The 18,454-nt window shown below is 37.3% G+C and overlaps 1 protein-coding gene across 2 annotated transcripts in view; it reads left to right on the top strand.

Moving 5' to 3' along the window:
* The window catches only part of LOC110307975 (estradiol 17 beta-dehydrogenase 5-like), a 35,616-nt gene that overhangs the window by 3,731 nt on the left and 13,431 nt on the right, over positions 1-18,454 (top strand). Inside the window, exons 2-5 of one of the 2 annotated variants that reach the window (XM_021180290.3) lie at positions 11,698-11,865; positions 14,501-14,617; positions 15,753-15,830; positions 16,792-16,914. In XM_021180290.3, coding sequence (XP_021035949.1) covers positions 11,698-11,865; positions 14,501-14,617; positions 15,753-15,830; positions 16,792-16,914 — 486 coding nt within the window. The remainder of the gene's footprint in view (positions 1-11,697; positions 11,866-14,500; positions 14,618-15,752; positions 15,831-16,791; positions 16,915-18,454) is intronic. The other variant, XM_029484977.2, reaches the window with a different exon arrangement.

The following is an 18,454-nucleotide window of genomic DNA, read 5'->3' as shown; positions in this document are numbered from 1 at the left end:
TCATGTGGTTTTGTTCTTTGAGTTTGTTTATATAATGGATTATACTGATGGATTTCCATATATTAAACCATCACTGAGATCCTGGAATAAAACCTACTTGGTCCGGATGGATGATTGTTGTAATGTGTTCTTGGATTCGGTTAGCGAGAATTTTATTGAGTATTTTTGCATCGATATTCATAAGGAAAATTGGTCTGAAGTTCTCTATCTTTGTTGGGTCTTTCTGTGGTTTAGGTATCAGATTAATTGTGGATTCATAGAATGAGTTGGGTAGAGTACCTTCTATTTCTATTTTGTGGAATAGTTTGTGCAGAACTGGAATTAAATCTTTTTTGAAGGTCTGATAGAAGTCTGCACTAAACCCATCTGGTCCTGGGCTTTTTTTGGTTGGGAGACTATTAATGACTGCTTCTATTTCTTTAGGGGATATGGGACTGTTTAGATTGTTAACGTGATCTTGAATTAATTTTGGTACCTGGTATCTGTCTAGAAATTTGTCCATTTCATCCAGGTTTTCCAGTTTTGTTGAGTAAAGCCTTTTGTAGAGGGATCTGATGATGTTTTGGATTTCTTCTGGATCTGTTGTTATGTCTCCCTTTTCATTTCTAATTTTGTTAATTAGGATGCTGTCCCTGTGCCCTCTAGTGAGTCTGGCTAAGGGTTTATCTATCTTGTTGATTTTCTTAAAGAACCAGCTCCTCGTTTTGTTGATTCTTTGAATAGTTCTTCTTGTTTCCACTTGGTTGATTTTGCCCCTGAGTTTGATTATTTCCTGCCATCTACTCCTCTTGGGTGAATTTTCTTCCTTTTGTTCTAGAGCTTTTAGGTGTGTTATCAAGCTACTAGTGTGTGCTCTCTCTAGCCTCTTTTTGGAGGCACTCAGAGCTATGAGTTTCCCTCTTAGAAATGCTTTCATTGTGTCCCATAAGTTTGGGTATGTTGTGGCTTCATTTTCATTAAACTCTAAAAAGTCTTTAATTTCTTTCTTTATTCCTTCCTTGACCATGGTATCTTTGAGAAGAGTGTTGTTCAGTTCCCACATGAATGTTGGCTTTCCATTATTAATGTTGTTATTGAAGATCAGTCTTAGTCCATGGTGTTCTGATAGGCTGCATGGGACAATTTCAATATTTTTGTATCTGTTTAGGCCTGTTTTGTGACAAATTATATGGTCAATTTTGGAGAAGGTCCCATGAGGTGCTGAGAAGAAGGTATATCCTTTTGTTTTAGGATAAAATGTTCTGTAGATATCTGTTAAGTCCATTTGTTTCATAACTTCTGTTAGTTTCACTGTGTCCCTGTTTAGTTTCTGTTTCCATGTTCTGTCCATTGATGAAACTGGTGTGTTGAAGTCTCCCACTATTACTGTGTGAGGTGCAATATGTGCTTTGAGCTTTACTAAAGTTTCTTTAATGAATATGGCTGCCCTTGCATTTGGAACATAGATATTCAGAATTGAGAGTTCCTCTTGGAGGATTTTACCTTTGATGAGTATGAAGTCCCCCTCCTTGTCTTTTTTGATAACTTTGGGTTGGAAGTCGATTTTATCAATATTAGAATGGCTACTCCATCTTGTTTCTTCAGACCATTTGCTTGGAAAATTGTTTTCCAACCTTTTACTCTAACGTATTGTCTGTCTTTTTCCCTGAAATGGGTTTCCTTTAAGCAGTCAAATATTGGGTACTGTTTGTGTAGCCAGTCTGTTAGTCTATGTCTTTTATTGGGGAATTGAGTCCATTGATATTAAAATATATTAAGGAAAAGTTTGTTGTTAGAATTGGCACTCTGTTCTTGTGGCTGTCTTCTTTTTGGTTTGTTGAAGGATTACTTTCTTGCTTTTTCTGTGGTGTAGTTTCCATCTTTGTATTGGTTTTTTTGTTATTATCCTTTGAAGGGCTGGATTCGTGGAAAGGTAATGTGTGAATTTGGTTTTGTTGTGGAAATCTTTGGTTTCTCCATCTATGGTAATTGAGAGTTTGGCTGGGTATAGTAGCCTGGGCTGGCATTTGTGTTCTCTTAGTGTCTGTATAACATCTGTCCAGGATCTTCTGGCTTTTATAGTCTCTGGTGAAAAGTGTGGTGTAATTCTGATAGGCCTGCCTTTATATGTTACTTGAACCTTTTCCCTTTCTGCTTTTAATATTTTATCTTTATTTAGTACATTTTTTGTTCTGATTATTATGTGTCGGGAGGAATTTCTTTTCTGATCCAGTCTTTTGGAGTTCTGTAGGCTTCTTTTATGTTCATGGGCATCTCTTTCTTTAGGTTTGGGAAGTTTTCTTCTATAATTTTGTTGAAGATATTTGCTGACCCTTTAAGTTGAAAATCTTCATTCTCATCTACTCCCATTATCCATAGGTTTGGTCTTTTCATTGTGTCCTAGATTTCCTGGATGTTTTGAGTTAGAATGTTTTTGCATTTTGCATTTTCTTTGATTGTTGTGACAATGTTCTCTATGGAATCTTTTACACCTGAGATTGTCTCTTCCATCTCTTGTATTCTGTTGGTGATGCTCGCATCTATGTTTCCAGATTACTTTCCTAGGTTTTATATCTCCAGTGTTGCCTCACTTTGGGTTTTCTTTATTGTGTCTACTTCCCTTTTTAGGTCTAGTATCATTTTGTTCATTTCCATCACTTGTTTGAATGTGGTTTCCTGTTTTTCTTTAAGAACATCTACCTGTTTGGTTGTGTTTTCCTATTTTTCTTTAAGGACTTATAACTCTTTAGCAGTGTTCTCCTGTATTTCTTTAAGTGAGTTATTAATGTTCTTCTTGATGTCCTCTACCATCATCATGAGACATGCTTTTAAATCCGGGTCTAGCTTTTCGGTGTGTTGGGGTGCCCAGGACTTGGTGAGGTGGGAGTGCTGCGTTCTAATGATGGTGAGTGGTCTTGGTTTCTGTTAGTTTTTTAAGGACTTGTAACTCTTTAGCAGTGTTCTCCTGTATCTCCTTATGTGAGTTATTAAAGTCCTTCTTGATGTCCTCTACCATCATCATGAGATATGCTTTTAAATCTGTGTCTAGCTTTCCGGGTGTGTTGGAGTGCCTAGGACTGGGTGGGGTGGGATTGCTGTGTTCTGATGATGGTGAGTGGTCTTGGTTTTTGATAGTAAGATTCTTACATTTGCCTTTCGCCATCTGGTAATCTCTGGAGTGAGTTGTTATAGCTGTCTCTGGTTAGAGCTTGTTCCTCAGGTTATTATGTTAGCCTCTATCAGCAGATATTGGAGTCTAGCTCTCTCCTGAGTTTCAGTAGTCAGAGTACTCTCTGCAGGCAAGCTCTCCTCTTGCAGGGAAGGTGCCCATATATCTGGTGTTCGAACCTGCCTCCTGGCAGAAGTTGTGTTCCACTCACCAGAGGTCCTATGATCCCGTTGAGAGTCCTCTGGGGACCTTGGGGGTGTCAGAAGATTCTGCGCCCAAGGTGCTCTGGTAGTAGTGCTGACTGGAAGGGACTTGTGACCCTGCTCGGGCCAGGTTTTCTGCTGTCTCAGGTCTTGCGCAATTGTTTTGAGTAGAAGTTGTGTTCCACTGACCAGAGGTAGGAATTTTCTAATTTAATAGAAAGTTGGGGTCTTTTGCACCAGCACAATCTATTGTACCAGCACAGTCTATTGTGGGTGATAACCATCACTGGGCTGGTGGTCCTGAGTTCCATAAGGAAGCACACTGAGCAAGCCAAAAAGAGGAGACTGGTAAGCAGCACTTTCCATTATTTTTGCAATAGCTCCTTCCTCCAACAAGAGTTTCTTGAGTTTCTGCCTTGACTTCCCTGAGTGATGAAGTGTGACATGAGTGTTGTAAGATGAACCCTTTTTTATATTAATCACTTTTGTTCATGGTATTTTATCACAAGAATAGAAACTTTTATAGCATCTAATGTGATGATCATGTAAATTTTTTTCCTTGGGTTTGTTTACATAGTGGATTACGTTGATAAATTTCCATATATTGAACCATCACTGCATTCTTGGGATGATGCCTACTTGATCATGATGGTTGAAACATTTGATGTGTTCTTGGATTCGGTTTGTGAGAATTTTATTGAGTATTTTTACATCAATATTCATAAGGGAAATTAGTTTGAAGTTCTCTTTGTTTTGTCTTTGTTTGGTTTAGGTATAATCATAATTGTGGCTTCATAGAACGAATTGGGGAGGGTTCCTTGTGTTTCTCTTTTGTGGAATAGTTTGAAGAATATTGGCATTAGGTCTTCTATGAACACCTGATAGAATTCTGCACTAAGTCCATTTGGTCCTGGGCTTTTTTTGGTTGGAAGACTTTTAATGACTGTTGCTCTTTCTTTAGGGATTATGGGACTGTTCAGTTAGTTGACCTGGTCCTGACTTGATTTTCGCATTTGATATCTGTCTAGAAAATTATCTATTTCATCCAGATTTTTCAGTTTTGTTGAATATAGTCTTTTGTAGTAGGATTTGATGATGTTTTAATTTCCTTAGTTTCTGTAGTTATGTATCCCTTTTGATATCTGATTTTGTTAATTTGGAAACTGTCTATTTGCTCTCTAGTTAGTCTGGTGAAGGTTTTATCTATCTTGTTGATTTTCTCAAAGAACCAGCTTCTGGTTTGGTTGATTCTTTGTATAGTTCCTTTTGTTTCTACTTGGTTGATTTTAGCCCTGAGTTTGATTATTTTCTGCTGTCTACTCGTCTTGGGTGTATTTGCTTTTTTTTGTTCTAGAACTTTCAGGTAGGCTGTCATGCTGCTAGTGTATGCTTTCCCCAATTTCACTGGAGACACTCAGAGCTATGTATTTTCCTCTTAGCACTGGTTTCATTTTGTCCTATTAGTTTGGGTATGTTGTACCTTCATTTTCAATAATTCTAAAAAAAGTCTTTAATTTCTTTCTTTCTTTCTTCCTTGTACAAGTTATTAAGTAGAGCATTTTTTAGCTCCCACAATGTGTATGCTGAACAATGTGGTTTTGTGGGTTTTCTGTTGTTTTTGTTGTCATTAAAGACCAGCCTTATTCCATGGTGATCTGATAGGATGCACGTGATTATTTCAATCTTCTTCTATTTGGTGAGGCCTGTTTTGTGACCAACTATGTGGTCAGTTTTGGAGAAGTTACCATGAGGTGTTGAGAAGTAAGTATAGTCTTTGTTTTAGGATGAAATGTTTTATACATATCCCTTAAAACCATTTGGTTCATTACTTCTGTTAGTTTCACTGTGTCTCTGTTTAATTTCTGTTTCCATAATCTGTCCATTGCTGAGAGTATCATGTTGAAGTGTCCCACTATTATTGTGTGAGGTAAAATGTGTATGTTAAACTTTAGTAAAGTTACTTCTATTAATGTGGGTGCCTTTGCATTAGGCACATAGATGTTCAGAATTGAGAGTTCACAATGGTAGATTTTTTCTGTGGTGAGTATGAAGTGTCATTCTTTTTTTTTTTTTTTTTTGATAACTTTTGGTTGAAAATCAATTGTATTCACTATTAGAATGGCTACTCCAGCTTGTTTTTTTGGGAACCATTTGCTTGGAAAATTGTTTTTCATCCTTTTACTCTGAGGTAGTGTCTGTTCTAGTCACCTCACTGAGGTGTATTTTTTGTATGCATTAAAATTCTGGGTCCTGTTTATGTAACCATCTTGTTAGTCTATACCTTTTTACTGGGGAATTGAGTCCAACAATGTTGAGAGATATTAAGGAAAAGTGATTGTTGCTTCCTGATATTTTTGTTAGAGGTGCAATTCTGTTTGAGTGGCTATCTTCTTTGGGGTTTGTTGAAAAAAAAATATTACTTTCTTGCTTTTTCTAAGGTGTTGTTTCCCTCCTGGTGTTTGAGTTTTCCATCTATTGCCCTTTGTAGAGTTGGATTTGTGGAAAGATATTTAGTAAATTTGGTTTTGTCATGGAGTATTTTGGTTTCTCCATCTATGGTAATTGAGAGTTTTTCTCGATATAGTAGCCTGGGCTGGCATTTAAGTTCTCTTGGAATCTGTATGACATCTTAGCAGGATCTTCTGGGTTTCATAGTCTCTGGTGAGAAATGTGTTATCTAATAGGCATGCCATTATATGTTACTTGACCTTTTCCCCTTACTGCTTTTAATATTCTTTCTTTGCTTTGTACATTTGGTGTTTTGATTATTATGTGACAGGGGGGATTTCTTTTCTGGTCCAGTCTACTTAGAGATCTGTAAGCTTGTTGTATGTTCATGGGTATCTCTTTCTTTGGTTAAGGAAGTTTTCTTCAATAATTTTTTGAAAATATTTACTGGCCCTTTAAGTTGGGAATCTTTGTTCACTTCTTTCATTGTGTACTAGATTTCCTGGACATTTTGGGTTAGAAAGTTTTTGTGTTTTGCATTTTCTTTGATAGTTGTGTCAATATTTTCTATGATATCTTCTGCAATTGAGATTCTCTCTTCAATCTATTGTATTCTGCAGATAATGCTTGCATCTATGTTTCCTGATCACTTTTCTAGGTTTTCTATCCCCAGGGTTGTCACCCTCTATGATATCTTTGTTGTTCCTATTTCCATTTTTAGATCCTGAATGATTTTGTTCAATTCCTTTACCTCTTTGGTTGTATTTTCCTACAATACTTTAAGGGATTTTACTTCTTTACCTGTGTTTTCCTGTGTTTCTACAAGGGAGTTATTTATGTTGTTCTTAAAGTACTATATCATCATTATGAGTAGGGATTTTAAATCCAAATCTTGCTTTGCCAATGTGGTTATTCAGGACATGCTATGGTGGGAGAACGGAGATCTGATGATGCCAAGTAACCTTGGTTTTTGTTGCTTATGTTCTTGTGCTTGCTTCTCACCATCTGGTTATCTCTAGTGCTACTTGCCCTTGCTGTCTCTGACAAAAACCCGTGTCTCCTGTAATCCTGGTTGTGTCAGAGCTCCTCAGTGTCTATCTGTCTCTATGATCCTGTGATTCTGGGATTCTATGATCTTGAGGTCCTGGGTGTGTCAGTGCTCCTGGGAATCAAGCTGCCTCTGGGATAATGAAATCCTGGTGTGACCAAGCTCCTGAGATCCTGTGATTCTGGGCCTGTTAGAGCTCCTATGATCCTGGACATTTAGAGCACCTTGGAGTTGAGCTTCCTCTGGGTGTTGTCAGACTGTATGTGAAGCCAGTGCCCAAGGTCTTGAATATACATCTTGCTGATATTTAAATATTTGTTATGCAGAAAAATGACTGTGTAAAATACTTTATAGCATAACACTATCTCCTCAAGTTTATTTATTTTTTGACAAACAACTTTAGATGATCCCTAGTCATCTTTTAATTTCATAACGCTTTTTTGTTATATTGTTGATATCTTATTTCTTTTTTCTTTGTTTTAATTTTTATTTTTTATTTATTCTTTAATTTTATTTTACAGTCCAGACATTACCTCCTTCCCAACCCACCTGCCCCTGACTGGTCCACATCTCAGACCTCCTCCCCTGGTCTCCAAGAGCATGCCCCTATAGCCAAACCTACCTCACCAGACCTTCCCTCTCCCTGGGGCCTCAAGTTTCTCAAAGGTTAGGTGCTTCTTCTCTGACTGAGTCCAGACACAGCAATTCACTTCTGTATATGTGTCAGGGCCTCATATCAGTTGGTATATACTGCCTGGTTGGTGGCTCAGTGTCTGAGAGATCCTGAGTCCCATGTTAGTTGAGACTTCTGGTCTGCCTATAAAGTCATCCTCTTCCTCAGCTTCTTCCAGCTTTTCTGTAATTAAACCACAAGGGTCAGTAACTTCTGTCCATTGGTTGGGTACAAATATCTGCATTTGACTCTTTCGGCTGCTTGTTGTGCCTTTTGAAGAGCAGTAAAGATATGCCCCAGATTGTGAGCACTTCATAGCCTAAGTAATAGTGTCAGGTTTTGGGACCTCCTCTGAGCTGGATCCCAATTTGGGCCTGTCACTGGACCTCCTTTTCCTCAAGCTCTTCTCCATTTATGTTCCTGCAGTTCTTTCAAACAAGAACAATTTTGGATCAGAGATTTTTACTATGGGATGGCAACCCTATCCCTCCACTTGATGCCCTGTCTTTTTATTGGAGGTGGAGTCTACAAGTTCTGTCTCCCCACTGTAGGGCATTTCATATAAGATCCATCCCTTTGAGTCCTTAGAGTCTCTTTCACATCCTAGATCTCTAGTACATCTAGAAATTCTGCCCCCCCATCCTACCTTCAGATATTGTCTGTTTCCATTATTTCTGCTGGCCCTCAGGGCTTCAGTCCTGGTCCCCAACTCCCCACATGCCTGATAATATTCCCCTCTTCCCCTCTTCGTCACCTTTCCTACCCAGGCCCCTCCTTCCACACCTCCTGTGATTGCTTTCTTCTCCCTCCCATGTGGGATTGAGGCATCATCACTTGGGCACTTCACCTTGCTAGCCTTCTTGAGTTCTATGAATTGTATCCTGGGAATTCTGTACAATTTTTGGCTAATATCCACTTATTAGTGAATAGATATAAAACATATACTTTTGGATCTGTGTTGCTTCAATCAGAAAGATAATTTCTAGTTCGATTCATTTGCCTGAAAAACTTATGAAGCCCTCCTTTTAAATTTTTCTTTTTCTTTTTTATTAGATATTTTCTTTAATTACATTTCCAATGTTACCGGTTTTCCTAGTTCCCACTCCTCCTGCTGACCAATGTGCCTATTCCTGTTTCCTGGCCCTGGCATTCCCCTATCCTGGGATATATACCCTTCACAGGACCAAGGGCCTCTCCTCCCATTGATGACCAACTAGGCCATCCTCTGCTACATATGCAGCTAGAGCCATGAGTCCCATCATATGTTTTCTTTCCATGGTGGTTTAGTCCCAGGGAGCTCTGGAGGTACTGGTTAGTTCATATTATTGTACCTCCTATGGGGCTGCAGACCCTCAGCTCCTTAGGGTACTTTTTCTAGATCCTTCATAGGGGACCCTTTGCTCTGTCCAATGGATGACTGTGAGCAACCACTTCTGTATTTGTCAGGCACTGGCAGAGCTTCTCAGGAGACAGCTATATCAGGCTTCTGTCAGCAAAATCTTGTTGGCATCCATAATATTGTCTGAGTTTTCTGGTTGTTTATGGGATGGATCCCCAGAAGGGGCAGTCCCTGGATCATCATTCCTTCAGTATCTGCTTCAAACTTTGTCTCTATAACTTATTCCATGGGTATTTTGTTCCCCCTTCTAAGAAGGATTGAAGTATCCACACTTTGGTCTTCATTCTTCTTGAGTTTCTAGTATTTTGAAAATTGTACCTTGGGTATTCTGAACTTCTGGCATAATATCCACTTATCAGTGAATGTATATCATGTATGTTCTTTTGTGACTGTGTTACATCACTTAGGATGGTATCCGCCAGATCCATCCATTTGTCTAAAAAATTTATAAATTTAGTGTTTTAATAACTGAGTAGTATTCCATTGTGTAATTGTACCACATTTTCTGTATCCATTCCTCTGTTGAGGGACATCTAGGTTCTTTCCAGCTTCAGATTATTGTATATAAGGCTACTATGAACATAATGGAACATGTGTTCTTATTACATGTTGTAGCATCTACTGGGTATATGAACAGGAGTGCTATTTCTGGATCCTCCAGTAGTACTATATTCAATTTTCCAAAAAAACACCAAACTGATTTTCAGAGTGGTTGTACCAACTTACAATCCCACCAGCAGTGAAGGAGTGTTCCTCTTTCTCCAATAATTAGCTAGCATCTGATGTTACCTGAGTTTTTGATCTTACTCATTCTGACTGATGTGAGGTAGCATCCTAGTGTTGTTTTGATTTGTATTTCCCTGATGACTAAGGATGTTGAATATTTTCTTTAGGTGGCTTCTCAGCCATTCAGCATTCCTTAGTTGAGAATTCTTTGTTTAGCCCAGGACCCCATTTTTAATAGGGTTATTTGGTTTTCTGGAGTCTAGCTTCTTGAGTTCTTTGTATATATTGGATATTAGCCCTCTATCAAATTTATGATTGGTAAAGGTCTTTTCCCAATCTGTTGGTTGCCTTTTTGTTTTATTGAGTCTCCATTACCTTACAGAAGCTTTGCAATTTTATGAGCTCCCATTTGTTAGTTCTTGATCTTACAGTACATGTCATTGGAGTTCTGTTCAGAAAAAATTCCCCCATGCCCATATCTTGGAGGCTCTTCCCCATTTATTCTGCTATAAGTTTCACTGTCTCTGGGTTTCTGTGGACTTCTTGATACACTTAGAATTGAGCATTGCACAAGGAGATAAGAATGGATCAATTTGTATTATTCTATATGCTAACTGCCAGTCGACCCAGCACCATTTGTTGAAAATGTTGTCTTTTTTTCCACAGGATAGTTTCAGCTCCTTTGTCAAATATCAAGTGACCATAGGTGTGTGGGTTCATTTCTGGGTCTTCAATTGTATTGCATTGATCTCCTGTCTGTCACTGTACCATTTCCATGCTGTTTTTATCACAATTAATCTGTAGTACAGCTTGATGTCCTATATCAGGGATGGTGATTCCCCCAGAAGTTCTTTTATTGTAGAGAATAATTTTCAATATCTCATGTTTTTTGTTATTTTAGATGAATTTGCAAATTGTCTTTCTAACTCTGTGAAGAATTGAGTTGGAATTTTGATGGGGATTGCATTGAATATTTAGATTGCTTTCATCAAGATGGCCATTTTTACTATATTAATCCTGACAATCCATGACCATGGAAGATCTTTCCATCTTCCAAGATCTTCTTCTATTTCTTACTAAAAAGACTTGGAGTTTTTAATCATAGAGATCTTTCACTTGCTTAGTTAGAGTCACACCAAGGTATTTTATATTATTTGTGACTATTGAGAAGGATGTTACTTCCCTAATTTCTTTCTCAGCCTGCCCCAGATGCTCTGTTGCTTCTGTGGCCTGTGTGCTCCTGAGTGGACCGGTCTTTGAGAGGTACTGAAGAAAAAATGGCAATCTCACCTGAGTCCCAGGGTCCTACTCTTTCTGGAGGCAAGCTTTCTCTTGGAGAGAATTTTGCACAGAGCGCTAAAGATCAGCCTTACCTCCTTGGTGCAGATATAAGGCGGTAACTTTCTGTCCCAGCTGCCCTGCTGCTTCTGATACCTGTGCACTCCTGACTGGGCCCTATCACCTTATTTCATAACAGAAGGATGGAAGTTTTCCATGAACTACCTGTGCAAACAGTAGGGGTAATGTGTACATGCTTTTATCTAGGATGCATTAAGTCAGGGTGTTTGTGTAACAAGGAATATATATACATCTTAGAAATGAAGAGTGTAAAATGTTTCTATTTAAACACTTGCATTTTTGCAAATTCAGTGTTAGAGACTTTGATACAGTCTCTTTAACTTTCTCTTTGATACAGGCTCATAGAGGATTCTATAGTATTTCTTCTTTATGTGGTATCATGTCCTGTTTTTTTCCTATATAAACCTCATTGCTTCATGTACTTAGGCATTCTTATAACATTTATCAGTTCCTGGACTAAAAGTGGGAACTCTTAATGCCAATGACTTATCTATACTTGGCTGAACTAAATTGATTTCTGGGGTGCTTTACTCTTGTGACTCAGAGGGAAAGATCCAGACAAACTTGATTGCATTCTTTACTGCAAATGAACACCTCACTGAAGACATGGGGAAACTTCATGCTGAAGAAGATGTTTCTTTTGTTCTTGTGCCTTAAAAATTCAAAATGCTGCTTTTTTTTGTGCCTTTTTAGGTACCTAAGAGTAAGGCTACAGAAGCCACCAAAATAGCTATAGATGCTGGTTTCCGCCATATTGATTGTGCTGCCGTGTATCAAAATGAAAAGGAGGTAGGATTAGCCATCAGAAGCAAGATTGTAGATGGCACTGTGAAGAGGGAAGATATATTTTGCACATCAAAGGTATTGAAAATATGGTATACAAGTGAATGATGCATTGAAATAATCTTTATATGATTAAGTCAGTGAAGTTTGGGGAACTAAACATAGACAAAGTTGTGAGCTTTCTCATCTTTAAATTCATCAATGAGCTTAAAAATGAGCTTTCTCATCTTTAAATTCATCAATGTAATATTAACTACCTTCTTCTCTAAGACTTAGTTCACCAGTGTATGTTTTAGGATGGAGAATAAAACTGGCCTTTTTTTGACTGCTTGAATGATTATAAAAATTTGCTCTGAAAACAATTTCTCTCTTTCATCAATAAGATAAGAAAGCACTTTCTGTGTTAAACAAGATATAAGTAATTATTCTTCCTGTGGGATTACAATCCCCATCTACTCCTACAGTCCTTTCACCATCAGAGAGAGATGGTATGTAGGAAGTACCCTCATAGATGCAAAGGTGGATGGGGAACTTGTAGAGAATTAACCCAGAAGTGGTATATCATTTGAGATGTAAAGAAATAGAATATTTAATAAAAGATATACAAGTAATTAATGTTCCTTCTTCTATATATAGGGAAAAATGAGATGTTCAATATATTTTCCATTCAGATGTATAAATGAGACATGAATTCTTCCAATTTTTATTGATTTTTCACATTAGACTCCTATTTTCATCAATAAAAAATTGTTTTTATAATTAGAACAAAAAACTAGAAAAAGTGAGTATATAAAAAGTTCCTACCCAGGGATCCCATAATCAGCCACCAAACTCAGACAGTATTGCATATGCCAGCAAGATTTTGCTGACAGGACCCTGATATAGCTGTCTCTTCTGAGGCTATGCCAGTGACTGGCAAATACAGAAGTGGATGCTCACAGTCATCTATTGGATGGAACACAGGGCTCCCCAATGGAGGAGCTAGAGAAAGTACCCAAGGAGATAAAGGGGTCTGCAACCCTATAGCTGTAACAACAATATCAACTAACCAGTACCCCCAGAGATCGTGTCTCTAGCTGCATATGTAGTAGAAAATGGCTTAGTTGGTCATCATTGGGAAGAGAGGCCAGTTGGTATTGCAAACTTTATGTGCCTCAGTACAGGGGAATGCCAGGGCCAAGAAGTGGAAGTGGGTGGGTAGGGGAGTGGGGGCAGGAGGGTATAGGGAACTTTCAGGATAGTATTTTAAATGTAAATAAAGAAAATATCTAATAAAAAATGAGGAATAAAAAGTTCATTCATAAGTCACTAGCAGCTAAAGTCATTTTATTATTATGTAGTATATATAATTGTGAATGTCATACTACATATATAAATGGTCTAGATACTGAAATTTCTGTTATTACAAAAAGGCATAATTTCAATATGAAAGTTCAGACCATGTCAATATTTTGATTTTTTTCTGACGCTAAGATAAATAACTTTAGGTATAACACTGTTTATTATGCCACTTTTTATTAAGAGGAAATTGAAATATAGAGAATGCAAATACTACATCTCAGTTTTAGCCTAAATAATATTTTACAGTCCTCATTAATACATGTTCTCTGACTAGTAAAATTGTCCAATAATCTAGTTTGTAGGTTATCTTTATTCCTCCATGTGATTTTTAAAATACTTATTTATTGTAAGTATATTAGTGTCTTGACTGTATGGATATATGTGTACCATGAGTTGGCCTGCAGAGGTACCTGCAGAGAAGAGAAAGGGGTATCATATTCCCTATAAGTAGAGTTAAGAGAAGAAGACAGGATCAGATCCCCAATAACTACAGTGAAAGAAGATTGTGAACTACCATGTGGATGCTGAGAAGCAAATCCAGGTTGTCTACAAGAGGAGCATGTGCTCTCCTGCTAACACTTCTCTCTAGCTCTCCATGAATTATTTTGAGTTTGCACATGTTTCTTCAGCTTCTATTTATATAGACAGAGCAGCATTGCTTTCTGTTCAGGTGAAGGTTAGAGATGCTTGAAAGCACACATGACAATTGATCATTTCATCCTAAGCCATTTTAATAAAAAGACCTGGGACTCAAAATTAACCCTAAATAACAACTCACAGAGAGCAAATGCAGGCCACCCAGTTTTATTAGTGATAAAATATTATGTCATTTTATTGGGATTTCAAATGGTTATTTAGACCTAGAAGAGCACAAAGCATTTTGTTCTAGAAAACGGTTGTTTCCTTACTCTTGATTGTCTACAAAGTAGATAACCATTCTGTTCTTGGTCAGCTTGACCATCTCCAAGACATTTACACAAGGATTACTTACATTAAAAAAATATATAGGTAGGGTTAGGTCAGTGTTCCTTCATATATGTTAACCAAACCCAACACATCATAATGTTTATACAAGAAGAGTTATAGAGTATTATATGCTTACAGTTATTTATAAATTCAGCGAAATATAAATTTGATGATAAATTATTATTACTTGAAAACTTTGGGGACTTGAGTATTATTCTAGATTAACTCATAATAAATAAATATTGAAGAGAGGTTTTGGCTTGTTCAGATGGAAAAATATCCAGAAGTCTATGGCTATTTTCTCCCATGGTGTCAGTGTCACACCAATCCTTGTGTTAGGGAAAGTAACTAAGGAAACTCTGGAAATTCAGTATTTAATGTCAGATCCATTCTTCAACTTTTGCAGGTTTGGCGAACATTTCATCGTCCAGAACTGGTGCAGGTCTGCTTGGAACAGTCATTGAAGCAACTCCAGTTAGATTATGTGGACCTGTACCTCATTCACTTCCCAATAGCCATGAAGGTATTCAGTTTGAATAGCCAACAAATTTCAATTCTAACTTAGTTTTCTGATTAGTTGAACTTTATAAAGTATAAAAACACAGTTTGATTAATTTTAGGTTTATTTTATTTTCTGTGTATGTTTTGTGCTCATGTACGTCTTGTACCATGTCTGTACCTAGTACCCGGTGAGTCCAGAAGATTGATATTGAATCCCCTGGGCTAAGAGTGATAAACAGCTATCTACTGCCTCAAGGATGCTAGAAATTGAACCCATACCCTCTGAAAGATCAGGAATTGCTTTTAATTATTGAGTAATCCAGCTCCATATTTGCTTAGTTTTTATTCCAGCAATTTCCACTGGTGACAAATTTAGCTGTGAGGTACTTTGAAGCTCTAGTTCTTTGATATCTGTTGGATTCTCTGTATGTTACATCATCAAACAATTTCTATGTATACCACTTTAATGCTGGAGAGATGGCTCAGTGTTTAAGAGTACTTGCTGGTCTTACCAAGGACCTTAATTCAGTTTTCAACTCCCACTTCAGGAAGTTCAAAATTGCCTGTAACTTCAATGCCAAGGAACCTCATTTCTGACCACTACAACACCTTCAGAGTTGTCTCACACACACAAGTGCATACACACACACACACACACACACACACACACACACAAACAATACACATACCCTCAAACAAATAAACAAACATAGAAAGAAAACAGCAAAACAAAGCCCAACAACCCTCTCTTCTCATCTTTTGTTTATTTGCCAGGCCTGAAGCATGCATAAGCATGAAAAGGACTGATTGTTTTCTGTGGGTCAATGGTGGAATTTATTGTAGGTCAAAAATCACTGCCACAATATTGCCAAATTTCTAAATGAATGTGACATTGAACAGAAACATAAGTCAAGCAAGATAGTCTAAGAACACAGATATAATTTCTTTATTCCAACCAAATTATGTTAAAAAGAAAGAACCGCGGTTCTCAAGAACATTCTTTACAACTCTACATTCAGAACATATAACAAGTGTTACATGAAATATTATTACCAACCTGCTGAGAGTTCAAGTCATAGCCCTCTCTTTTGACCAGCTTTGATATTGTGGGTAAATGCATTTGTTGAGAATTTACTTGACATTTGACTCTGTTCCAGCCAGGGGAGAATTATTTCCCAAAAGATGAGAATGGAAAATTCATATATGATGCAGTGGATATCTGTGACACCTGGGAAGTGAGTACTGGGGATAAAGAGCATGCAGGAATATAGCAAGGGAATAGAGAGTCAGAATGTGAGAGAATGAGGTATATATGCTGTTATAAAAACCAATGGCTATCTCTTGTGAAGCTATGCCGGGGCCTGGCAAACACAGAAGTGGATGCTCACAGTCAGCTATTGGATGGATCACAGGGCCCCCAATAGAGGAGCTAGAGAAAGTACCCAAGGAGCTGAAGGGGTCTGTAACCCTATAGGTGGAACAATAATATGAACTAACCAGTACCCCCTGGAGCTCATGTCTCTAGCTGCATATGTATTAGAAGATGGCCTAGTCGGCCATCATTGGGAAGAGAACCCCCTTGGTCTTGCAAACTTTATATGCCTCAGTACAGGGGAATGCCAGGGCCAAGAAGTGGGAGTGGGTGGGTAGGGGAGTGGGGAGGAGGGTCTGGGAGACTTTTGGGATAGCATTTGAAAGAAAATACCTAATAAAAAACCCCAATACTCCTTTTGAGGGCTGGTTTACTTTAGATGTAGGGACCATGTGTCACTGTGCTGTAGCAGAAATAAAGGGGATGTTTACCTACAATGGTGATAAAGAATCTAATTGACTAGGGATAGTTCATGGTCCTCTTAATAATTAATAGTATCATTATATTTGATGTTTTATTTTTCCTAAAATAATGCCAAGAGGTTTCATTTTTATCTACAGTATTATTTCTACCATTTTGAGTTTTCATTTAATAATTTAATTATTTTAATGTGCATTGGGGTTTGCCATTATGCCTCTGTATGGTACAACTGTTTGAAGGTGTTATATCCCTTGAAAATGTAGTTACAGACCACCATTTGGGTGCTGGGAATTAAACCTGGGTCCTCTGGAAGAGCACCCAGTGGTCTTTGTGGCTGGGACATCTCTTCAGCCTTCAGTTTTTCATTTAACCTAGTTTATATTTTGGCATAATTTCCTTTCTAGGCCATGGAGAAATGCAAGGATGCAGGATTGGCCAAGTCCATCGGGGTGTCCAACTTTAACCGCAGGCAGCTGGAGAAGATCCTGAAAAAGCCGGGGCTCAAGTACAAGCCTGTGTGCAACCAGGTAGGGATCCTCAGCCTCCCTTCTTTCTTATTCTTTCCTTTCTTCCTCTGCTGCTGCCACGTGCCATCTGGGGGACGAAAGAACATTAGAAACTGAGCAAAGTTTTGAGATGATCCATTCCTTACCATCTTGGAATTTGTCTGATTTCTGCCATCAGAAGCACATTTATTCTGTCAGTGCCTTGCCCCAGAATTATTTTTAGCAATATTAAAAGAAATAGTCAAGTTTCTTTATTGCAAACTGTGACTAAATCATTCATACATTTGGAATATGTTTCATGCTCAATTCTCATGTCGTATTTGAGAATCTATCAATGATTTTGCCTGAGTTAGTCAATTTCTGAAGTTTGGAAAACATTTCATTTTTAACAACTTTATTGACATTTCTTACCTGAGACAGCCTTTAAAAATTTTAATCTGGTAAAATTATTTCTGCAAGACAGAGTAAACTTTAATGATTTTCATAATTGTTTTGAGAAAGAAAGCTACTGTAGTGATTACTACTGACTGGGACTATGAGTGTTCTTGTATGTGTGTTTATTTCTTATTTCTTTTATATTCTTTCTTCCCTACAAATCCTCCCATATACCCATTTTTCTCATTCTAATTCAGTTTGTAACACTTTATTTTGATTGATTGCTATTATATACAAATACGTAGGTGTGTTTGTACATAAATGTATACCTTTATATAGATCTATGAATATATCCTGCTCAGACTGCATATACTTATATCTATATGATTTAAGGACTGATCATTTGTTACCACATAACTGATTGGTTTGCCATCATTGGAGAAGAGTATTTCTCCTATTCTCAGAATTCCTTATTTGCCTGTTGTTCTTTCTGAATTTTAGTAAGAAATCATTTATTGTTAATTTTTGCATGTACTTGGATAGATTTAATATTTTCCTTTTAATATTGAGATATACATAAGTGACAGTAGTGGGTTGTCCACTTAACTGTTTTTTTTTTTTTGCTTTCCCTTATGCATTTTTATCAATTTTTGTTTTAGTTTTTTATTTAATAATCAAAATTCATGAGTCCGTTCCTTGCCTCCCGTCTGAAATCACTCATGACTCACCTTATCAATACCAGGTCGTTTTATCTATCAAGTAGGATATGGAGCTCACTCACCTCAGCAGTGTTACTTCTTCAACTATTTCATCCAACTTACGTAAAATTTCAAATATGTAAATCTGAAGCGATTAATAAGTGGGAACTTCAAGAAGGTGTACATGTTCAAAATGTGTGACATACTTTATTAAAAATATATCTGAAATTTCTCAATATGTGCAATGAATATAAGGTAAGTAAATTATCTAATTATGGACCTACCAAGAGGGCTCAATGGGTAAATGGTCATGTCTGAAAGCATTTTGATTCCTGGTATCCATATGGTAGAAGGAAACTTGTCTTTTGACCTCCACATGTTCAGAATAACATCCACATCTACCACTCCACAAAAATACATAAATAAATGTAAAATATATTCTACTATGAAGATGTCCATATTTTCTTTTTTTCCATTTTGCACTCCAG

Source organism: Mus caroli, unplaced genomic scaffold, assembly GCF_978045245.1.
Source record: "Mus caroli unplaced genomic scaffold, Mus_caroli_1 scaffold_15, whole genome shotgun sequence".
Lineage (NCBI taxonomy): Eukaryota > Metazoa > Chordata > Mammalia > Rodentia > Muridae > Mus > Mus caroli.
Note: the sequence above shows the minus strand (reverse complement) of the source record. Positions and strands in the feature narration are given on the sequence as shown.